The sequence below is a fragment of the Protopterus annectens genome, chromosome 6.part0 (genome assembly GCF_019279795.1).
Source record: "Protopterus annectens isolate FY-2018-M chromosome 6.part0, PAN1.0, whole genome shotgun sequence".
Lineage (NCBI taxonomy): Eukaryota > Metazoa > Chordata > Ceratodontiformes > Protopteridae > Protopterus > Protopterus annectens.
Window position 1 is genome coordinate 1,354,394,927 of NC_056737.1, and position 23,702 is coordinate 1,354,418,628.

Below are 23,702 nucleotides of genomic sequence, written 5' to 3' on the forward strand. Positions count from 1 at the left end.
AGCGGGATGCACTAACCGAGATGCTGGGTGAGCAGACTGGTGTGACGGGGGAGATGATTTTTCTGAGTTATAATACAGAATCAGAATTCTCTAGGCAAGGTATGTCCTTGCTGTTTCTAATAATGGTGGCTGCCAAAAAAGCAATTAATAGAAAATGGAAATCAAAATCTAACTCAACTATACTGGAAGCAGTGAATACAGTAACAGAGATAAAACAACTGGAATTGAGATCTTTAGAAGAGGGTAGGCGCAAACTAGATAGGAAAAAAATAGGAATTGTGGGAACAATACACACAAGGGAGGAATGAGGCCTTAAATGCATCAGGACTTAAATGAGCTATGTAATGTTTGAGTGACAAAGATTGGGTAGATTATAAGTGATTTACAATGTTTGCAACTGGGAATGTGTCAGTATAGCGTGTGATGTAAAATGCAATTGTTATTGGTGTGGTTTCTCTTCACTTATATAAATGTATGATTGCCTATGTAGTGACTGTTTAATGAAGATGTTTCTTGTTTGAAAAAAGCAGGACTTGTATAATTTATGTAATATTGTTTAGGTTGTATGATATATAGCAATATATGTGAAGTATAATGTTTATGTTAATATAGTTTGATTGATTTTATACGAATGTAAATTTGCCTGTGTCACAAGTGATAATTCAATAAAGGTGCTTGAAAAAAAAATCATAACAGGGCTTAAGTGGATTCTTAACAAAAGCTAAGCACCTCTTTAAGCAAAGCTATGACTGGGTCCTGCTCTTGTCAAGCTGTTAAAAAGTTTATCTTTTTCCAGATATCGAAGCATAATCTCTGCACTTAATGCAATTCCTATCTGTAAACCTCTGCACTTAATAGATATTCCATACACTATACATAATGCAGTGGCCACGAGGCTGTAAAGGTTGTTCTGCAAGAGAGGCTTTCCAACTCAATCTGACCTTGTTCACAAAGCTGGAGATGCCATTGTGAATCAAACTACAAGTAGGACAACAAAGGTTTATCTCAGCTGGGTCTATATTAGAAGAGCGAAGTGACAGAAGAGCGAACACTTTTATCGATATGTAAAACCCCAAGTCTGAAAACAGCGAAGTTACAAAACAACAATTTTTTTCCCGCTGTTCTCGGGGCTTTGCTGTTTTCTCCACTATGGTGCAAACTCGGAGTTGGTATATTTAAGTAGGGGGGGGGCAGCCCCCCACTTTATTTTGTCTTTATAATTTTTTTTTTAAACAGCGATTTTTTTCCCAGGGAAAAAAAAAATCGCTGTTCCATAACTTCGCTGTTTTCAGACTTTGGGTTTTACGTGTTGATGAAAGAGCATTTGCTCTTTTGTCGTCTTCTTGTAATATAGACCCATCTATGTTGCATTGTCCACCATTGCCCACAGTGTATGTAGAGCAGGAGAAGTCTTCTCTTCAGGACTGTTTCTCTGCCTTATGCCCATTGCCTGCTGGGACAGGCTCTAGCTACACATGTATATGAAAAGGGTAAACGCAAATCAACCAATACATCTTTAAATTAAATGAGTGGTGCATTTCTGAAATAGGTTGTTTTCAGACATCTGAGGAAGCAGCTGGTTTAGCTGTGAAACCGCTTACATCTTACAATAAAGGCTTTTTTTTGCTTGAACCTGGAGCCATCGTGTAGTTCCACTCCTCTTGCTCTTTGGATTTGTTTTTGTGTTGTGTAGAACTTGTATTCTGAGCTACTGGATTTTTGTTGATACGTTACAGACTATATTACTTTTATCACAACAGCACTGCCATTTTTGTCAGTGTTCAATGTAAAGTACCTAATCAAAATTTCCATCAGGTTTAACGCAGTGTTTCTTCTTTTTAAGAATTCAGTTAGAAATCAAATCAGTGCACTGCTAGAACATTCCATTAGCTGACATTTTTTATAACAGTTTCACTGAATAATTTTGATTGCAGTTACAAGTTGCCTTTATTCAGACAATGCAATGCTCATCCAGAGCAGGTACAGCACATTACTCTTCAATGCTAAATGTCACAAACACTACATTTTCTCACTGTAAATCACTGCATCTTACTTTAATGCTCACCTTAAATCATTCTCACGTTAACTATAGAATGCCAACAAATAGGAGAACAACTGACAATGACAATTACTGTAAATGTGGCAATACAAGTGCCAATTTTCTTCTGCATAAGCTAGGTAAACAGTATACTTAACATTGTTTGATTGGACATGGAGACAAGAGATAATGTCAATGTTACAATTATTGGGTTTTTTTGTTTGTTTTTTTAAGAAGTATGTAGCCTAGTTTCATGTTTTTCTAAGATGAAGCTTTAAATCTGTTTGATAGCTAAGAAGATACATGATGTACAGTTTAACTAAAAAGAAAAACGATTAAGTATTTTTAAAATGTTTTTAATCTCAATATTATTTTAGTGCATGGGGCACTATGGTAATGCTCTGAAATCAGTAAAACACCTTTCAGACATCAGAAAAGTGGTTAACAAGCTTTGGTTATGCACTCCTTATCGCTAACTAGAACATTAGCAGTAGTTAGCGGAAAACACAGAACATAGGCAGGAAGTGCTAAGAGCTTTAAAACTTTAAACTCTTCATTCAGCCTCTCGATTTTTTGGCCAAATGAAGTGTTTACTGTGCTTTAAAGCTCTTTGTACTTTCTAACACTGTTCTCTGGTGGCTGTGCTCTGTGTGGCAGTGATAAGTTTGTTGCAGCTTTGTAATCAGGTTAAGCTCCATGCACCACAAAGTATTATCATCAGGCATGTCTAATGATAACCCTGCTTGTTATGTACTCTTCATGTCCAAGTCTCAAACGTGCAGCAAGCGGTCACTCATTCATTAAGTTACTGCAATCTACCTAAAGCTACCCCTTTGAAAAATCTCATAATTACATTCTATGACCTGCTATAGTGCTATGGCCTATGCAAGCAGAATAAACATTTTGCTCCACATGTGATTCACATGTGTACTGGCTAAGGTGTAGACTCCTTGAGTTTGACAAGGGCTTAATTAATACCGCTCAAATTTCCATAATGAGGAACATTGCCTCTCATAATGTGGAACAAATGGGCTGTGTGTAGAACACTTGCTTACAGCTTACTAACAACTTTAACTAGGAAGTTCATAAGATGGTTAAAATGTGTATTTTACTTGTTTAATAGTTATTTTAATGCATTAATATGTTTCAGTTCTATTTACCATGGATATCAGTTAAAAAATTGCTAACACAAAGTGTGACAGACTCTTTCATTGTAGAACTTTGAGGAACATAAACTTTTTAAGACCCCCAAATGAGGAACGTTCTTCATAATGAGGTACACTTGAGAGGTATGGGATAACTCAATTTTCCAGTCAGTATTATAGTAGTAATTTTGGAAGTGCTCTAAAGGAAAATCAAAGAATGTCAGAACAGTATGATTTTTTTTTAATTTTCTGAACTCCATAAATCTACCATTTGTAGCTTTTATTCTGTTTACATTAATAATCCATGAAATTAATTCAATTTAATTAAAAAAATTAGCCCTACAAATCCTTAGCATACTCCTAGAATCTCTGAATCAGTCAGACAAATAAAATTCCCATTAGAAGCAATTACCCCCCCCCCCCCAAACACACACACGTACAAGTTAACAGTTTTTCTCTGTACAATAATCTAAAGTCATAGTTGTAAATACTGGTTGCAGAAAAGTTACCTAAGCATAATATTGTAGTACTGAGCCTTCCTGCAAAAGTATCACCTTTTTAACAGATGCACATTTTTTTTCACAAAACTGCCATAATAATGTAGCTATTTATAAAATTAAATGGATAGTTTCAAAGTGAAGACCTACTTGGGGATTCAGAAAGAACCCCACTTTTGGCAGTAAGTGCTGCATTCGAACTAGGACCATTTACGTGATGCAGAAAAATGAGATTCAAGTAAACCATCACAATTTATTAGCTGACTGACATTTGTTTACTGAGAAATTCTGAGTGGGTCACAAGAGTCCACTTTCAGCAGACGCCCGGGGAGAAAAGCAATAAGAAAAGACATTGTCAATTTGTATGTCTCTTCATTGCCCTTAACTACCATAAGTGCAAATAAGCACTTCTCTGCAGTAGTTAACACCTACTTAAAACACACACAAAAAGACACACCTTTTATCTGTTCCAGAGTTGCAAGAATGTCACCGATTTCTCACCTTATTTTTATGTCCCTACCCACATAAATAACACAATAAATAAACAGGTTAGTCAATAAAGCCAGGCGTTAAGAGTTTCGTTCCCCTTAGTGTTCATACAATGCAATGAGATGCTAGACCTCCTGTTGTTCTAGTAACTGAAGTGACTCCTATTCATATTTAAAAAAAATCCTCCCAGGTGGCAATCAGTGTTCCTCCCAGCTTTGACCTGAAGCTTCCCCTTGCAACTGTGTGTCCCTGACTTTACAGGATAATACTTCTGTAGCTACTTATACGTGACCTGCTGCACACAACTCAAACTGCCGAAGTGACTGAATTATGTGAGATTATGTTCATACTGCTTACTGCGCAAACAAACTGCTACATGAACTGATCAGGTAGAGTAGTGGGTTAATAATGCTGCTTTCTGTGTCAAGGGTGCAGGTCTTGAAACCTTTTACCCAGTTTTACTATATATATTTTTTAATAAAAGATTTAGTGGTGAGATAGAGAAGTCATATCCTCAGTGTGAGGTATGAGTGTAAAAGCTTTGAATTTTTCTTAGCGTCTATAGGGCATAGTACATAGTGTTCTCCAACCTCATGGCTTTCATGCCATAAAATTGTATTCTTTTCTTTTTTAAAATGCCTTTAAGGTACAATGCAAATTATCCTGGGGTAGGGTTGCCACCTTTTCAAATGACCAATGTGGGACATACGTCAGATTTCTGCAGGCCGACACATACACCCGGCCAGTACAAAAATCAGAACTTCACTTTTTTGCCTAGATAAAAGCTTATTCTTGTAATGTTTTAGTTACTTATAACATTTAGGTGGTTCAGATACAGAATAACTGTTTTATGCAACTATTACATAAACTATAGGAAATAATTTTGTCCTAAAATCTCAGGACATTTACCATTTTTACAAATATTTTGCAGGACACAACTGCCCAAAGAGGGACTGTCCCTCGCAAAGTGGGACAGGTGGTAACCCTATCCTGGGGTCTAGTGTCCCCTCCCCCAACCAATGTTGCAGAACTTGCTCTCTAGCTCAGGAGACTGTGAACGTGGGATCCTCCAACACACACAAATACACAACCTCTCCCATTGTACTCACAAGACACACTAACCTATAAATACATACATATAAATATATATATATATATATATATATATATATATATATATAAATATATATATATATATTAGGTCCCATTCAGAAGATTGAGTCAATGGAAAGTTGAATTTCATATGGTTGAGACCATATAATTGACTTTCTGAAATGTCAAAGCTTTTGAATGGAGATCAGAGTACACTGGAGATTGGGAAATTTACCTTTTACCCCATTGTAGTGTGGTCTTGCAATTGTTATATATAATATGCAGGGGTGTGGGGGCACAGGGAGGCCTGCCTCCTGCAAAGACATAGATCTTTGCTGTTTTCCATCGTTCGATTTTTCAGAAAGTCGATCATATGGTCTCGACCATATGAAGTTTGACTTTCTGTTGAGTTGATCTTTTGAATGAGCTCCGTGTGTATATATATATATATATATATATATATATATATATATATATATATATATATATATATATATATATATATATATATATATATATATATATATATATAAAATGCACACATACACCCACACATCTTTCCCCCCAACTAACACACCTGCTGTGACCTCCCAGTGAAACATGTGCACACAGTCTGAAACATATACACACACAAGCACACCTACTTGCTAAATTCCCCTTGCACTTACCTTTAACATAGTGGGAGACTATAAGCATTTGACTGTGTTCATTAACAAGGGCAGTCAAAATACCTTACACAGACATTTCTGGGGGAAGAGTACATCACTAATTAGCACATTCCACTCCCCCAGAATGCCTCATTAGCATTTGTGGTAGGTCGCACCAACAGTCTACTGTGGTACTGAACCACTTTGTGGTGTAGTAACATGGTAAGGCTGTCTCTGAATTGAAAATGGTTACCGTAAGATGTACACCTCATGTGCACTTCACAATAACCTTCCTGAATTCAGCCCCTATAGTTCCTTATATGTAACTCAACTGATTCTACTAATGTCTCCAAAAGATGGCCACCTAAATGACCTGCTCTGTGCAGTCATTTTTATGTTTTATTTATAAATTTATTTTAGCTAGCAATGTGTAAAACTCTATTAAAACGATTTCACAAGTGCAGGAATGGTTATGTCTCTTTTCAGGAATGACCATGCACATACTCAGAGTACAAATGGAGACTGGGGAAATCAAACCCATTATTTCAAGATGTTAGTTACAGCTTGTATCTTTAACCTTCTGTGCTAAAATGTCAAAACAGCAAAAGAAAGTTACGATTACTACACACACACACACACACACACACACACACACACACACACACACACTTATAATTCAGTGTTTCATGATAGTTATGAAACACAAGTTAAACAAGACAGTACAATTATCAGGTGGCTCAGACGTAAACTCTAGAGCATCCATAGGCTGAGCTATAATCATTTATACACATTTAAACATGGTATGAAGCTTAGCTGTTGAGTCACAACTCCTCCAGTTTCAGGAGCCCAGACGTACCCATGATTTACTGATTCAACATGATTTGCACACCTAGGTCCATGAGGTAAAAACTTGCATCTTGCTAGCCCAGTCATGCAGAGACAGATGATATGACACTGAGGTCAGTTTAAAAGTGGAGGCAAAAAAAAAATGTTTGGAACTGCAGAGGTTGTATGGATGAAGTGAGTGGAATACTGCTCACTGAAATGACTTGGTATTTGCTCATGTCCCACCCAAAGAGTTAGTAAGCAGCACATTAACTGCATTTCTGAGACGGTAATGGCCATAACACAAGTATACCAAACTACATTACTTGCATAAAACTAAAGGTCTGAATGCAGAATGTTCTTTCTTCAGCTCTTAGGTTAGAAGACGCCATATATTTACTAAGGCTCTACTGGCAAAAGAATGGCTTCAAAACTTACAAAGTAAATTCTACAACACCAGGACTAGACTAACTGCATGTATGAAAACAACTATGCAGGGCATTCAGCTTACCAGAAAGTGCATTTTTGTGGTCATGTCTGTCTTCTATGTGCCCAAGATGACATTCAAATTACTACAGACAGACATTAACTGCCATATACACAAGCGATTAGAAAGAACAGCATCAGTTATAGGGCTGGATTACATAAATTACCAACAGAATACTTCAACAGATGAAAATCTCTTATAATTTAAAGTGATTTTCTTCTTCCTATAACTCAGCCATGAAAAACTGCCTGGTTTTAGTCAAGTAATTTCTTCTCCAGTAACTCCTGTTGCACTTACCTTCCACTGTCAGTTCCACAGTAACTTGCCGAACACCACTCTCATTAGCAGCTTCACATGTGTACTTTCCACTGTCCTCCTCTTGAGCACCTTTAATCATCAGGTTGAAAATGCCTCTGATGCTCTGTTCTGCCACATAATGATCCCCCTGTGTGACTGGTTGTCCATTCCTGTACCATGTTACCTGTGGTTCAGGATATCCCCTGACCTGGAAAAAAAGAATGCAACATAAAAATGACTGGCAATGACCATTAAATGAAGCTTACAGTAACCAGTCGTAACAGGAAGTCTGCCTTTGGTCATCTCAGAATCAACTGTCCATAGAGGGCTATAAATATCAACAAGACTTATTGCCTGCGTCAGGGTAATTGCTACAAAATTTATGATGCAGATGCACAAATGAATGTACACCTTACAAAAGGACTCGTTCATACACATTTCTGTAGTGCTACACTGTTGTAAACTCTGCCGCAGTATATCAGCGTGAACATTTCTGTTTTTTCCCAGCACTGGAGCAGCAGGCTGGAGATACTAACATTAGAACACTTACAAAAGTACACACAGACTGCGTGGTCCCAAAGCCTTAAATTGGTCTGCTGCTAAGAACCAGACATTTGTATTTCTATGCAGACTTCCAAGACTGGATGCTATACAGTGTCTGCAGTACAGCTTATATTCAGACATGGTACAGTGAACAAAGTTACCAGAAAGAGAAGCAGAAAAGGCCAGCCTATTTCCTAATTACAGCAACAAAAGTGGTGAGAATGTCTGAAATTTAGGAGTTGAAAACTGAACGTTCTGCAGCCACATGGAGGCCTGAGTGTGTGCAGAGAACATCTACCTGAACTACTAACAACTTAGAAAGATGTGACTGCCAAATTTTAATGCCTCATTTCAAGGAAGACACCACAGGTGTGTGTGGACCCCCCCCCCCACCATTGCAATGCAGCGTTTTGCTTTTTTAACATCTTGCAGACTTAATGAACAGTTGTCCAAGGTTCAGACAAGGCTGCACACCCGAGAGATTTTCTCTAAATTTCATCATCATTTTATTTGTTCATTGTAAACATTCCATCCTCATATCCTCAGCCTGTGTCTATTCAGTATACGACACAATCATTCACTAATTTGTCTTCTTTACAATGTGAGGAAGAAGTAACAAGACAAGCCTACAGGAAAGCTTCAGAAGACAACATGTACATAAATACATAGGAAGTACAGAAAGTTTTAACTGTAGCCAGTGTCTCGAAAATGTAATTACTACTACAGGACCATAATGAACTACAGGCAATTAACATATGGTTTTACAAGGAGCCCATCATCTGTTTAAAGCAAAAAGCAGTGGAAAAAATGCAGGGTGTTATGATTTCTGCAGTGGAAGATTTATGTGCCAGTTACATCAAATAAAACTCACACACAAGGCAAGGTTGGAGCTGTAGTTCACCAACAGTTTATTGCACCACAAAATTAAAGAAACATAAGCGCTTTTGTTATATAAAATACATTATTGTGGTGCAATAAACTGTTGGTGAACTACAGCTTCAACCTGGCCTTGTGTGTGGTTAAAACGTTTGTGCTTTTCTGTGGAATCAAATAAAACTCACCCAACAACACGCACTCATATAGAAAGATAACTGGTAATTAATTTGTGTCTCAGAAAACATACAGCTATTGCTTTTGTATCAGTAGACAGATAAGCGTACAGTCTCCTATATTAAAATTCAGGCCTAAAAGCTAATATTTATTCAGGCCATTTCACCTGACCTGTCATATTATTTGTAGCTATTGACATATTGTACCTACATCTTCTTGGGTTTACCTCTTGTAGCTAGCTGCTTCCCCATTTTCTCATTATTAGAAAAAAAAACTTGCATTCTCACTAAATAAATCTTTGCAATCGATATTGTTAAAATCAGTCATTTGCTACTTATCTGCTTTATTCAGTTTAGGGCAGTGGGATGCCACAGTCTTTATTAGCACTCAACAGGTATAAACCGGGAAACTTAATCTTCGATATGGTGCCAGTATAGTGTGCACCAAATTCACCAACAAAACAGGATACCAAATTAAGAACAAATAGCAAAACATGCTAATTTTTAAAATCAATCAATGCGAGTTCCTGGTGTGCCTCAGATATCAGCCTTGTGGGACAGCAAGCTGTGTGCATCAGAGATTGATCTGGCCTTCATTTTAAAAACTGCTGCTGGGTTAACAGGTACTTCACCCCAACAATGGACTTTTGTTTTAGTCATGTATTTCTTATCACAGTACTCAAATTCAATCTATTTTCCTTACGTATGGTACTTCTTACTTTGAAAGAAAGAGGACAATTCACATCAAATGCTTCTACAGAATAAGCTAGACCTCTCAACTGTCCCTGTTATGGAAGAACATCCCCATTTTCACGCCCGATTTACCCCTGCACATGATGTACCCATTTTTGGAGGTTTATCCCTATTTTCCAACTACCAATTTACAAAATTTCCCAAATTCTCATCTGATCACATGTAATTTTTTAAAGCTGTCTGGTAAAAATAAATAAATAAATAAACACTACATGAGCAACAACACATAAGTGGTAAGAAAATAAACACACATCTTACATCATATGTTTCCAGAAGCAAAAATAAATGACCTTATGTGGAAGGGGGAAGAGTTATGTGCTATTTAGTATTCAAATTTTATCCTAATAAGATGACTAGATTTTTGGCTGGATGTTCCTACTTTTCAAGGGCCCTTGTATGTATATTCAGTGTCTGCAGGTCAAGCGGTATGGAATAAATTCTGTCCGGATAAAAGTCTAAGAGAACACAGCACACTAGTAGGTGAAGAGGCTAAGTTCGTTAATTTAGATCGCAGAAGTTCCATCATATCCAAGGAAAACGATGTTGTTTGTAACCTAGTGCTAAAATACCTTATTAGAGCAGGCAAATACTCATGTCAGGGAACAAACATAGGACAGAGTTAAAACTGGTTGATTATTAAGAAAACAGAGTTAAAAACTGCTGGGCATTATGAAAATGTAATATAATTTGGTGCATTTTATTCTGTAGTCCCTTTTGTTACTGTCAGAAAGTGAAGAAATGGGGACAATTGCTGCTTTTGTAGCTTTACTCTGTGTATTTATCTATTATATTTACAACGGAAGCAGCTATGGTTATCATGTACTTGAGACATCAGAAAACAGCTAGTACTAATAACCTCAGTAGAAGCAAAGAAAAAAAAATCTCACAATTATTAATGTACTCACTAGCTCTGAAAATCTTTTAGAATATCATCCAATACATACATGTTGACTACTAAAAATTCACACAATGCAGCTCTGGATTAGACATTATTGTCCAGTATTCATAGTTTTGGCAACATCTCTCCCATAATCCACAACTCATGCCCAACTTCAGATTATAGACTGACTGTTTTTTTATTTTAACCCTTTCCTTCCCTCAGCAAGTCAGGAGGTGGTACTGCAAACTAAAATATACAGATGGACTTACAGAATGCTATCTGGATGGGGACCGGAGGAGCTAAACATATTTGTTTTTGTTGGGTAAGCATACGTGGGGTGGGGGGGGGGGGTGTCAGTGAAGAGAAAACTACACTTGCTGCAGGAGTCTCTCAAACATCAACCGATGGTCATTAGGGCAGGATTCCAAACACTGTACCACACTAATTGAAGGAAAGAAACAGGAAAAGGGAAACACAGGACTCTAGGGCTAGAATGAGCACACCCTGCACATCAGCTCCCACACAAGTGACTCTACTTTCGGAGTGATACTTCACACTATAATGCTTGGCAAAGGCAGATACTGAGAATTATGCAAGCTCAACATACGTCTGCCCAGAAAACAATGCTCAATAGACATTAAGCATTGTACTGGAATGACCTTTTACTGCATGATTCAATAACTTGTCTATATGCTTATGGCAAATATATTTACGTTAATGACTAATGTTAAGGTCTGTTTGGCAAATAGCTTATCCTTTCAAAGAGCAAAGGTAGCAAATGGGCTGTAAAATGGAGGAGATTAAACCACCCTCTAGGCACATTTCAGGTTTGTAACAGGTAATCACTCCTGGTCAGTTGTGTTCAAGAACAGCACTAGGACATGAATGGACAGGTTCGGAGACAGTGAGCATACCGCTTTAGGAAAGGGCCTGTGGTTGTTCATATATCTGGCTATACATCCCTCACTCAAGAACCAGAAGAACACTTCATACCCAGACATCACTTATTAACCTCCCATTTTAAGGGAATTAATTTGATTAAAAAATGAATCACATGTTACACTCCAAGTATTATAATGCTATTGCTGCGACAAGTTTAACACAATTCAGGTAAAAAGAATGGTAGTACATATGGCAGTTTTATGCTATAGAATCTTGAACTGTAACCACATGAGGAGACTTCAATCTTACATGTCCGGATACCAATACAAGCAAATACTAAATTCCATGGAAACCCTATCCTTGCAACAGGGCACTATCACATTTATTCACTATGGGGGACTTAATACATTGGTCATGTACCACATCCACCGTTACATTTCCTGATAATGAAATGGTACTGTCAGCTGTCATCTCTGGGATTCATGAAGCCGAAATTCCAAGAACCCTATTGTTGTTGTTGTTGTTGTGTCTTTCGGCTTATCCTGGTTAGGGGTGGCCACAGCGGAACTCCGGTCCGCTAATGTCTGGTAGTGGATTTTTACGTGCCGAGTTACCAGCCCTGACACACAACCTTCAACGAAGGCACACCCATTCATGCATGCCTCCACACAGAAGACGCTCTAGCTGAGAATCGAACGCGACAACGTCTTGCTGTGAGGCGGCAACGCTACCGCAGCACCACTACTGCGGGTAAATTCCAAGAACCCTGTAATAAACTTAAATCAGACTTAAACATTACTGGAGGACTAGGAAAAGTAGGCCACAAAAATACCTCTGTACTTACAGTGGATGACCTCATACTGCAGAGAGGGCTCATCGTTCTCTGCAAGCTATGCCCTTCTGCCATGCCCAGATAACTCTACCATCATCAGAGTTAGTTCCTGATCAGAGCTTCTGCAAATATTTTGCTATTAAAGGCTCAGTACTCTGCCTAGATAACAGTAACTGAAATGTGCTGCTTAGTCAAAGAATAGCAATCTGGCTATTAACAAACACTCTGACTTAAAATCCTCACCTGTCTACCTAGCAGCTTAAAACTTAAACTACATTATGTCACTAGCATTTTGGACAATTTTATGTATTATGTATGTATGCATTTTAACTCAATAAGTAAACTTGTGTATTGTGGACGGTTTCAGCCATGACCCAAGTCAGAGGTGTGACAAGTGTTAACAGAAGTCAAAGTCAACCTGCTTTTTGGGCAGGTAGATGAAAAAAGGTGCATGAATGCCCAGTTAGAGGGGGAAAAATAATGTGGACAAGTAAAGAGATGTAGAATCCTCAAAGAAAGTACACAGAAGTCAGGACCAAATGCCAGACCTGTGGAAAAAGTATTAACTAATAATTTGGTGTGACTCACATTTATGTTGCTCTGTTACATTTTGAAAAAAAGAATACTGTAATACCCATGGAAAAAAAAATGACTGACCTCAACATTTATATATCCAAACAAGCTGATTATTTGCACTTAACAGTGGCATTCACAAAAATCCCAAGACTGCTGCCTGTGCCCCGATTTCTGAATGTCTTCTTGGAAGTAGTAAAATCTATGCAGATGATGTATAACCATTTCAGTGTATGCCAGTAGCTATTAGGACCAGAAAGAATCAATAAATATCCTTGTAAAGTCAAATGCGAATATGGACATTACTATGGGTGCCTGTGTGGTGCATTTTAGACCCTCTGTCATCTAGTGCAGGTTCTTATGACATCTTCAGTTGGCTTACACAATTTCCTTATCTATACCTGACTATCATACAAATAACAACATGAGGCTTCATGTTTATAGCTCCGAAATACCCCTCTGGTTAGTATCCAACACTATGCTGTGTCATTTGGAAGAAATTACCACTCTAGAACCATAAAACATAGTCACTGGTGTACAGTCATTCAGCTGGCTTTTTGTAGATGAAGATATAAGATACAAAGAGTTTGTGTCTTTCGGCTTTTTTCCGGTTAGGGGTTGCCACACCGGAACTCCGGTCCGCTAATGATTGGCAGTCGATTTTTACGTACCGGCTTGCCAGGCCTGATGCACAACCTTCAATGAAGGTACGCCCATTCACGCATGTCTCCACGCAGAAGACTCTCTAGCTGAGAATCGGACTGGACAGCGTCTTACTGTGAGGCGACAATGCTACGATACAAAGAGTAATGTTTTTTAATCCATTCTTATACATTGCTGTACACACTGGAAATTATTAGTATTTTTTTTAACTTGTCTGGGGCATTTGTCACTGCCAGAGAGAAGACTTTTGCAATGTTACAAGTAATATTGTTAAAGAGTTTGTCTGAATAAATTTACAGTGATAACCCATGGTTCATATCTTAGAAATTTTAAGCTTTTACAGAGCTAAACAGCATTAAACATTTATCATTTTTCCATTACTCAGATACACATACATTTGTTCAATTACTATGGCACAATACATATCAGGTGGATCAATGGTGCTTGGCTTTTCTGCCTGCCTGTGTGGTACTAATGGCAGCATATAAACGCTACAATATTGTTCCCTTATATATTATTATCACAGGAATGTGGCCCCAGTAACAGTGTCCAGTGATGCAGGCATGATACTGTCATGGTTGATCCATCTTTCCTGGGTTAAAATGTACACTAGAGGCTTACAGGCTGTTAACAGTGTGCACTTCCTCCAATTCAAATAAAACTGAAACCTCATTGTCTGGATCAGGCTACAGGAGCGGTCTTAGGTCAACTGGTGCCCTAGCAAAAGGGCTCCATGGCGTCCCCCACCACACCACCCAGTGCCTCCATCCTGGTCTACCTACACCAAATAAACACTGATAAAGTGCCCCTGCTAGAGCGGCACCCTAGGCGGCCGCCTAGTTGGCCTATGCCTAAGGCCAGCTATGGGCTACAGCTTCCTTGTCATATGGGACATAATTCTCTTAGGTACTGCTATAACCTTGAAGCAAATGCTGTGGATTTCTCTGTACCATCTGTGAACTTTTTTAACAGAACAATGCCAACTCCATAGATGAAGTATCAGATGACAGTCTAATATACATGGAATGAGCATCAGGTGCCAGTCTAATAAACATGGAATGAGCATTAGGTGCCAGTCTAATGAACATGGAATGGGCATCAGATGCCAGTCTAATATACATGGAATGGGCATCAGGTGCCAGTCTAATAAACATGGAATGAGCATCAGGTGCCAGTCTAATGAACATGGAATGAGCATCAGGTGCCAGTCTAATGAACATGGAATGGGCATTAGATGCCAGTCTAATATACATGGAATGGGTATCAGGTGCCAATCTAATATACATGGAATGGGCATCAGGTGCCAGTCTAATATACATGGAATGGGCATCAGGTGCCAGTCTAATGTACATGGAATGAGTATCAGGTGCCAGTCTAATATACATGGAATGACTGAAGCAGACAAACAATTCTGCATTGTAATTATCTTCTTAACTGCAGTGAAGACCCATAGACACCTAACCACTTCCAAAGAGACCCATAATGCAATGATGAACCATCAAGAGATTTGGACAACATCTGCGGTAGTTTTATAATAGTCCTAGATAAGATTAGGAATGGAACATGTTCTGAGGCCTAGCTGCTTTTGATTAAGAAGTCACCTGGCAAGAAGTTCTTCTAGTCAAGAACTCTATCTACTGCTTTTGTCAAACTGAGTCTGCAGTTTGTTCACTTTAAAGGCTTGAAACAAGCTTTTAAAAATTTTACATGTAGAAAAGCCCAAATTTAGTAATGGATTTCCACAGTTCAGGGCTTTCTTGGGATGCCATAAAACATTCTTATTGGATTGTTCTTGATGCCCATTCACAGAAATAGTTTCTAGCATAACATGATCCGCTGCCATGGCATGCAAAATACTGGATACACAAATCCAAGGAAAATAGTAGAAAACAAATATCCAGTAAGACGCCAAAGTCCAACTTAAGCAGGTAGCACAAATGAAGAAAAATGAAGCAAAGTTGGACACTGCTGACAGCTTAAAAAATCTTCTTTATTCTTAAAATCACAAGATAAGCGCTCGATGACCCTTCTTCAGATAAATAAAATGAATGAGATGGTTCACTTATATACATATAAAAGCCAATCACATTCAGAAATAACAAGCACATTCAGTGAAAGACACGCCTATTTTTCAAAATAGGCTTAATTGGTATGTACTCATTTAAACCTGGCTTCCTGTTTGCCATTAAGCTAACAATCCATTTTTTTTCTATTGTTTCTGTTTGAAGCACAATATCACCCCCCCTAATGCTGGGTTTAACATTCACAATGACCCTAAATTTAAATGTATGTGTAGGGTACAAAATCACATGTCTACATAACGATTTCTTTCATCTTTATTCCTAATACTAGAAAGATGCTGAAGAATCCTTACTTTGAACATGCTATTCGTCTTACCTACATAAAAACCTTGGCATTGACAGCATTCTGCTAAATATACTATGTTGGTTGTGCGGCAGGTTGCTCTTCCTTTAAAGTGAAACACTTTTGGGTAGTGGGATGTATAAAACAGTATCTTTATTTATGTAGGGACAAGCTTTACATAATCCACAATTACTCGTTCCTATTGAGTATGGTAAGGCATAGGACACATTTGGCACGGAAGGTTCCTTGCATAGTAGATCCTTTAAGTTTTTATTTCTTCTATACCTAAAAGTGGGCTGAGGTCCCACTATGCCCCCCAGTGTGCTATCACTGGTCAAGATGTTCCAGTTCTTCCTCACTATATTGCAGATATCACTAGTATTACTGCTATAATTTAACATGACCTGCGGGTCTTTGCATAAAGCTTCATTACTCTTTTTGACCTCATCCCTTTCAAAAGCTCTTAAAATCCAGGGCTTAAAATCCGTGAATCGCTTGGATCTACCTCTTTCCACAATTTCATTTACCAAATTCTGCTTATAGCCCCTATCATTAAAATTCTCCTTAAGTCTAGTCATCTCCTCTTCAAAATCTGATTCTAGAAGACATAACCTAGAGACCCTACTCACCTGCCCCTGTACTATGTTGCGATATGTATATCTAGGGTGCATGCTGTCAAATGCCAAGAGTGAATTCAATTAAATGCTCTATTGTATGAAATGAAAATATCTGAGGAAACTTATCAGTTTCTCAAAATAGAGAAACCAGTTATTCCGATCTTTAAAGCACTACCGAAGATACATAAATCTATCCAAAACCCACCCCTTAGACCGATAGTATCTGGGAGGGGATGGGTTACGGAGAATGTGTCGATATATGTGGAACACACTTTAAAACCCTATCTAGATCAAATGGATAATGTGTTGAAAGACACAGCACATTTTTTAAGGCTACTAGGTCAATTGAATAAATCCTATAGTAAGAATTTACTGATGGTCACTATGGATATTCAAAGTCTATTCACTGTGATTGACAACAAGTTTGGTATTGATAGTGTACAATTGCTCCTGGGTGACCTAGGAGTTAGTGATGACAAGTTATCACTCATTACATCACTATTAAGTATGGTTTTGGAGAATAATGTTTTTCTGGGAGGTAATGGCATATATAGACAAGTGCAGGGGGTCGCCATGGGGACCCCCTGCGCAAACACATATGCCAATTTGGTTCTCTCTCAATGGGAAAGAACACATGTCATCAACAATGAGGAATGGAGACGTCAACTACAGTTATATCTACGTTTTGTAGATGACATTTTTCTTTTGTGGGATGGGACAGAGGAAGAACTAGATGAGTTTATTAACCACTTACACTCCACTACGATGTTTTTTAGGTTTTCTATCAACATGTCACGCAGTTCCATAGATTTTTTAGATGTATGTATACAACAGGATACAAAAGGCTTTAGATCCAAGCTACATAAGAAAGATTGCTGGAAGAATTCACTCTTGGCATTTGACAGCATGCACCCTAGATATACATATCGCAACATAGTACAGGGGCAGGTGAGTAGGGTCTCTAGGTTATGTCTTCTAGAATCAGATTTTGAAGAGGAGACGACTAGACTTAAGGAGAATTTTAATGATAGGGGCTATAAGCAGAATTTGGTAAATGAAACTGTGGAAAGAGGTAGATCCAAGCGATTCACGGATTATAAGCCCTGGATTTTAAGAGCTTTTGAAAGGGATGAGGTCAAAAAGAGTAATGAAGCTTTATGCAAAGACCCGCAGGTCATGTTAAATTATAGCAGTAATACTAGTGATATCTGCAATATAGTGAGGAAGAACTGGAACATCTTGACCAGTGATAGCACACTGGGGGGCATAGTGGGACCTCAGCCCACTTTTAGGTATAGAAGAAATAAAAACTTAAAGGATCTACTATGCAAGGAACCTTCCGTGCCAAATGTGTCCTATGCCTTACCATACTCAATAGGAACGAGTAATTGTGGATTATGTAAAGCTTGTCCCTACATAAATAAAGATACTGTTTTTATACATCCCACTACCCAAAAAGTGTTTCACTTTAAAGGAAGAGCAACCTGCCGCACAACCAACATAGTATATTTAGCAGAATGCTGTCAATGCCAAGGTTTTTATGTAGGTAAGACGAATAGCATGTTCAAAGTAAGGATTCTTCAGCATCTTTCCAGTATTAGGAATAAAGATGAAAGAAATGCGTTATGTAGACATGTGATTTTGTATCCTACACATACATTTAAATTTAGGGTCATTGTGAATGTTAAACCCAGCATTAGGGGGGGTGATATTGTGCTTCAAACAGAAACAATAGAAACAAAATGGATTGTTAGCTTAATGGCAAACAGGAAGCCAGGTTTAAATGAGTACATACCAATTAAGCCTATTTTGAAAAATAGGCGTGTCTTTCACTGAATGTGCTTGTTATTTCTGAATGTGATTGGCTTTTATATGTATATAAGTGAACCATCTCATTCATTTTATTTATCTGAAGAAGGGTCATCCCGAAAGCGCTTATCTTGTGATTTTAAGAATAAAGAAGATTTTTTAAGCTGTCAGCAGTGTCCAACTTTGCTTCATTTTTCTTCTTATATGTATATTCAGTGTCTGCAGGTCAAGTGGTATGGAATAAATTCTGTCCGGATAAAAGTCTAAGAGAACACAGCACACTAGTAGGTGAAGAGGCTAACTTCATTAATTTAGATCGCTGAAGTTCCATCATATCCAAGGAAAAGGATGTTGTTTGCTATTAAAGGCTCAGTACTCTGCCTAGATAACAGTAACTGAAATGTGCTGCTTAGTCAAAGAATAGCAATCTGGCTATTAACAAACACTCTGACTTAAAATCCTCACCTGTCTACCTAGCAGCTTAAAACTTAAACTACATTATGTCACTAGCATTTTGGACAATTTTATGTATTATGCATGTATGCATTTTAACTCAATAAGTAAACTTGTGTATTGTGGACCGTTTTAGCCATGACCCAAGTCAGAGGTGTGACAAGTGTTAAAAGAAGTCAAAGTCAACCTGCTTTTTGGGCAGGTAGATGAAAAAAGGTGCATGAATGCCCAGTTAGAGGGGGGAAAATAATGTGGACAAGTAAAGAGATGTAGAATCCTCAAAGAAAGTACACAGAAGTCAGGACCAAATGCCAGACCTGTGGAAAAAGCATTAACTAATAATTCGGTGTGACTCACATTTATGTTGCTCTGTTACATTTTGAAAAAAAGAATACTGTAATACCCATGGAAAAAAAAATGACTGACCTCAACATTTATATATCCAAACAAGCTGATTATTTGCACTTAACAGTGGCATTCACAAAAATCCCAAGACTGCTGCCTGTGCCCCGATTTCTGAATGTCTTCTCGGAAGTAGTAAAATATATGCAGATGATGTATAACCATTTCAGTGTATGCCAGTAGCTATTAGGACCACAAAGAATCAATAAATATCCTTGTAAAGTCAAATGCGAATATGGACATTACTATGGGTGCTTGTGTGGTGCATTTTAGACCCTCTGTCATCTAGTGCAGGTTCTTATGACATCTTCAGTTGGCTTACGTAATTTGCTTATCTATACCTGACTATCATACAAACAACAACATGAGGCTTCATGTTTATAGCTCCGAAATACCCCTCTGGTTAGTATCCAACACTATGCTGTGTCGTTTGGAAGAAATTACCACTCTAGAACCATAAAACATAGTCACTGGTGTACAGTCATTCAGTTGGCTTTTTGTAGATGAAGATATAAGATACAAAGAGTTTGTGTCTTTCGGCTTTTTTCCGGTTAGGGGTCGCCACACCGGAACTCCGGTCCGCTAATGATTGGCAGTCGATTTTTACGTACCGGCTTGCCAGGCCTGATGCACAACCTTCAACGAAGGAATGCCCATTCACACATGTCCCCACGCAGAAGACTCTCTAGCTGAGAATCAAACTGGACAGCGTCTTACTGTGAGGCGACAATGCTACGATACAAAGAGTAATGTTTTTTAATCCATTCTTATACATTGCTGTACACACTGGAAATTATCAGTATTTTTTTTAACTTGTCTGGGGCATTTGTCACTGCCAGAGAGAAGACTTTTGCAATGTTACAAGTAATATTGTTAAAGAGTTTGTCTGAATAAATTTACAGTGATAACCCATGGTTCATATCTTAGAAATTTTAAGCTTTTACAGAGCTAAACAGCATTAAACATTTATCATTTTCCCATTACTCAGATACACATACATTTGTTCAATTACTATGGCACAATACATATCAGATGGATCAATGGTGCTTGGCTTTTCTGCCTGCCTGTGTGGTACTAATGGCAGCATATAAATGCTACAATATTGTTCCCTTATATATTATTATCACAGGAATGTGGCCCCAGTAACAGTGTCCAGTGATGCAGGCATGATACTGTCATGGTTGATCCATCTTTCCTGGGTTAAAATGTACACTAGAGGCTTACAGGCTGTTAACAGTGTGCACTTCCTCCAATTCAAATAGAACTGAAACCTCATTGTCTGGATCAGGCTACAGGAGCGGTCTTAGGTCAACTGGTGCCCTAGCAAAAGGGCTCCATGGCGCCCCCCCACCACACCACCCAGTGCCCCCATCCTGGTCTACCTACACCAAATAAACACTGATAAAGTGCCCCTGCTAGAGCGGCACCCTAGGCGGCCGCCTACTTGGCCTATGCCTAAGGCCAGCTATGGGCTACAGCTTCCTTGTCATATGGGACATAATTCTCTTAGGTACTGCTATAACCTTGAAGCAAATGCTGTGGATTTCTCTGTACCATCTGTGAACTTTTTTAACTGAACAATGCCAACTCCATAGATGAAGTATCAGATGACAGTCTAATATACATGGAATGAGCATCAGGTGCCAGTCTAATAAACATGGAATGAGCATTAGGTGCCAGTCTAATGAACATGGAATGGGCATCAGATGCCAGTCTAATGAACATGGAATGGGCATCAGATGCCAGTCTAATATACATGGAATGGGCATTAGATGCCAGTCTAATAAACATGGAATGAGCATCAGGTGCCAGTCTAATATACATGGAATGAGCATCAGGTGCCAGTCTAATATACACGGAATGGGCATCAGGTGGCAGTCTAGCAAACATGGAATGGGCATCAGGTGCCAGTCTAATATACATGGAATGGGCATCAGGTGCCAGTCTAATATACATGGAATGAGTATCAGGTGCCAGTCTAATATACATGCAATGACTGAAGCAGACAAACAATTTCTGCATTGTAATTATCTTCTTAACTGCAGTGAAGACCCATAGACACCTAACCACTTCCAAAGAGACCCACAATGCAATGATGAACCATCAAGAGATTTGGACAACATCTGCGGTAGTTTTATAATAGTCCTAGATAAGATTAGGACTGGAACATGTTCTGAGGCCTAGCTGCTTTTGATTAAGAAGTCACCTGGCAAGAAGTTCTTCTAGTCAAGAACTCTATCTACTGCTTTTGTCAAATGGTACAAACTGATGCCTCTACGCAAAAAGGTAGTTGTACTGGAACAGTTCTTTGTACACAGAATTTATTGAATTATTATTCTGTTTCCAAATATATTCAGTGTATCTGCTAGGTCAGTCTGTGTAAAAGGAATTCCCCTTGCCTGTGATGCAAGCATATCCTTCCCCTCTGGGATAATGAATACTGCACAGTACATAACAGTGGATTTACGCAAAAGTTGAACAGTCTTCAGATACTCGCATCTATTTTTTCTTAATTGTAGAGGTACAGAGATGTGACCTACCTATTGCATTCCACTTTGATAATGTACCCACCCATTGTGGTTTTTGTTACTCTAGCTTAAATTTATGCTGAAGTGAAGCTTCATGACATTTTAGAATGGCATTTTGCTCTAGCTTCATTTTGGTGTTTACTCCCTTCACAGGGCACATTTCTTTGATGAAACCCCTTTCTTGTGCATCTTTCAACAACCATTCAGGGTATTTGGCTGTATCTTTACTACTATCATTTAATGCTAGCCATGCAAGTGGCTGCATTTAATTCAATACTTCATAACCACTTACTGTCAAACAGATCTAGGCTCACCCTATTTAACACACGAGTCATTTTTATCATGATATCATTGCCATATGAATCTCACATTCAGGGATCATTTACTAACCTGTACACATGCACTGCCATGCATTTCAGCAGCATCATTTAAATCATTTTCTTATATTTCTTAACAAATTCGTAGACAATGCAGCCCCTATATCTCCTTCAATTTTCTACTTTACCATACTTCTGCTTTAGGCGTGAACCATACAATTTACACTCCTCTCCAGTTAAATTATGTAACTCTCAACAGAAGCCAAATTTTCCTGCTTCTTTATCACAGTCTTGTCTTTCTGAATTGGCTTCACTACCTGTATGATACCATGCACACAGGGGGTACCTAAGATTCATAAGAACCCTGTAAAACCTCCCATGAGACCGATTGTCTCTGGGAGAGGATGGGTTACAGAACCCATCTCTATTTATTTGGAAAGCAAGTTAAGATCAGTAGTTAATCAATACAAATATATATTAAAAGATACTCAGCAATTTTTGATTATGTTATATGAGAAAATGAAAGATATTACACCTGAACAGCAATATATATTAGTAACATTAGATGTCCAGTCTTTATTTACATGCATACCTAATATGGAAGGACTAGGATGCATACGTAGAGTTTTGGAGAAGCAAGGATCCTATACGGATATACAAATAGAAACAATATATGATTTAATGCAAATGGTTCTTACAAATAATGTTTCTCTTTTCCGAACAGCTATATTTACAGCGGGATGGCATAGCTATGGGCACTTCCTGTGCCAACAGCTACGCCAATCTCGTAATGGCTGATTGGGAGTACAATTGTTTATTTGAGTTAGATTATTTTAAAAGATATGTCAAGTTTTATGTCCGTTTTGTGGATGACACTTCTCATCTGGACTTCGGATGAATATAAATTGGAAGAATTTTTACAACAAATGAATGGGTTAACTAGCTATCTGAATTTTATTTTGGAAATGTCTAGTTATAAAATATCCTTTCTGGATGTATATATAGAAAGGACTCATATGGGACTAATTAATACAGGTGTGTATAGAAAAAAATGTTATAGGAATGCGATATTACATAGATCTAGCATGCATCCTAATTTTATATTCAGGAATATTATACGAGGACAAGCTATGAGGTTATCGCATTTGCATTCCTTTGAGACAGGTTTTAGAAATGAACTTTCAGAATTTAAATATCAACTTGAGCAAAGATCATATACATCTGCTGAAATGGAAATTAGTCTTATTGATTTAGATATGTTATGCCTAGATCAAGCACGACCTTACTTTGTAGCATCTAATGATAAGAACAAGCTTACAACATCTAAACAATATAATATAAATGGAGAAGATCTTAGAGTATGTATATATCATACGCAAGATGTTGGGCAGGTGAAAGATATTTATAGAAAGTACTGGGACATTTTAACAGTGAATCCGCAGATACATGATATTATAGGTGATTATCCTAGTTTCACCTACAAGAATAAAATGAATTTATATAGGATGTTATGTGGTCCT

General features: G+C 38.0%; 1 protein-coding gene across 2 annotated transcripts in view; it reads right to left on the reverse strand.

Moving 5' to 3' along the window:
* Window positions 1–23,702, reverse strand: part of MYLK (myosin light chain kinase) — a 2,381,262-nt gene that overhangs the window by 1,463,368 nt on the left and 894,192 nt on the right. For both annotated transcript variants that reach the window (XM_044074915.1, XM_044074916.1), the window contains exon 3: window positions 7,518–7,725. In XM_044074915.1, the coding sequence (XP_043930850.1) occupies window positions 7,518–7,725 (208 nt within the window). The remainder of the gene's footprint in view (window positions 1–7,517; window positions 7,726–23,702) is intronic.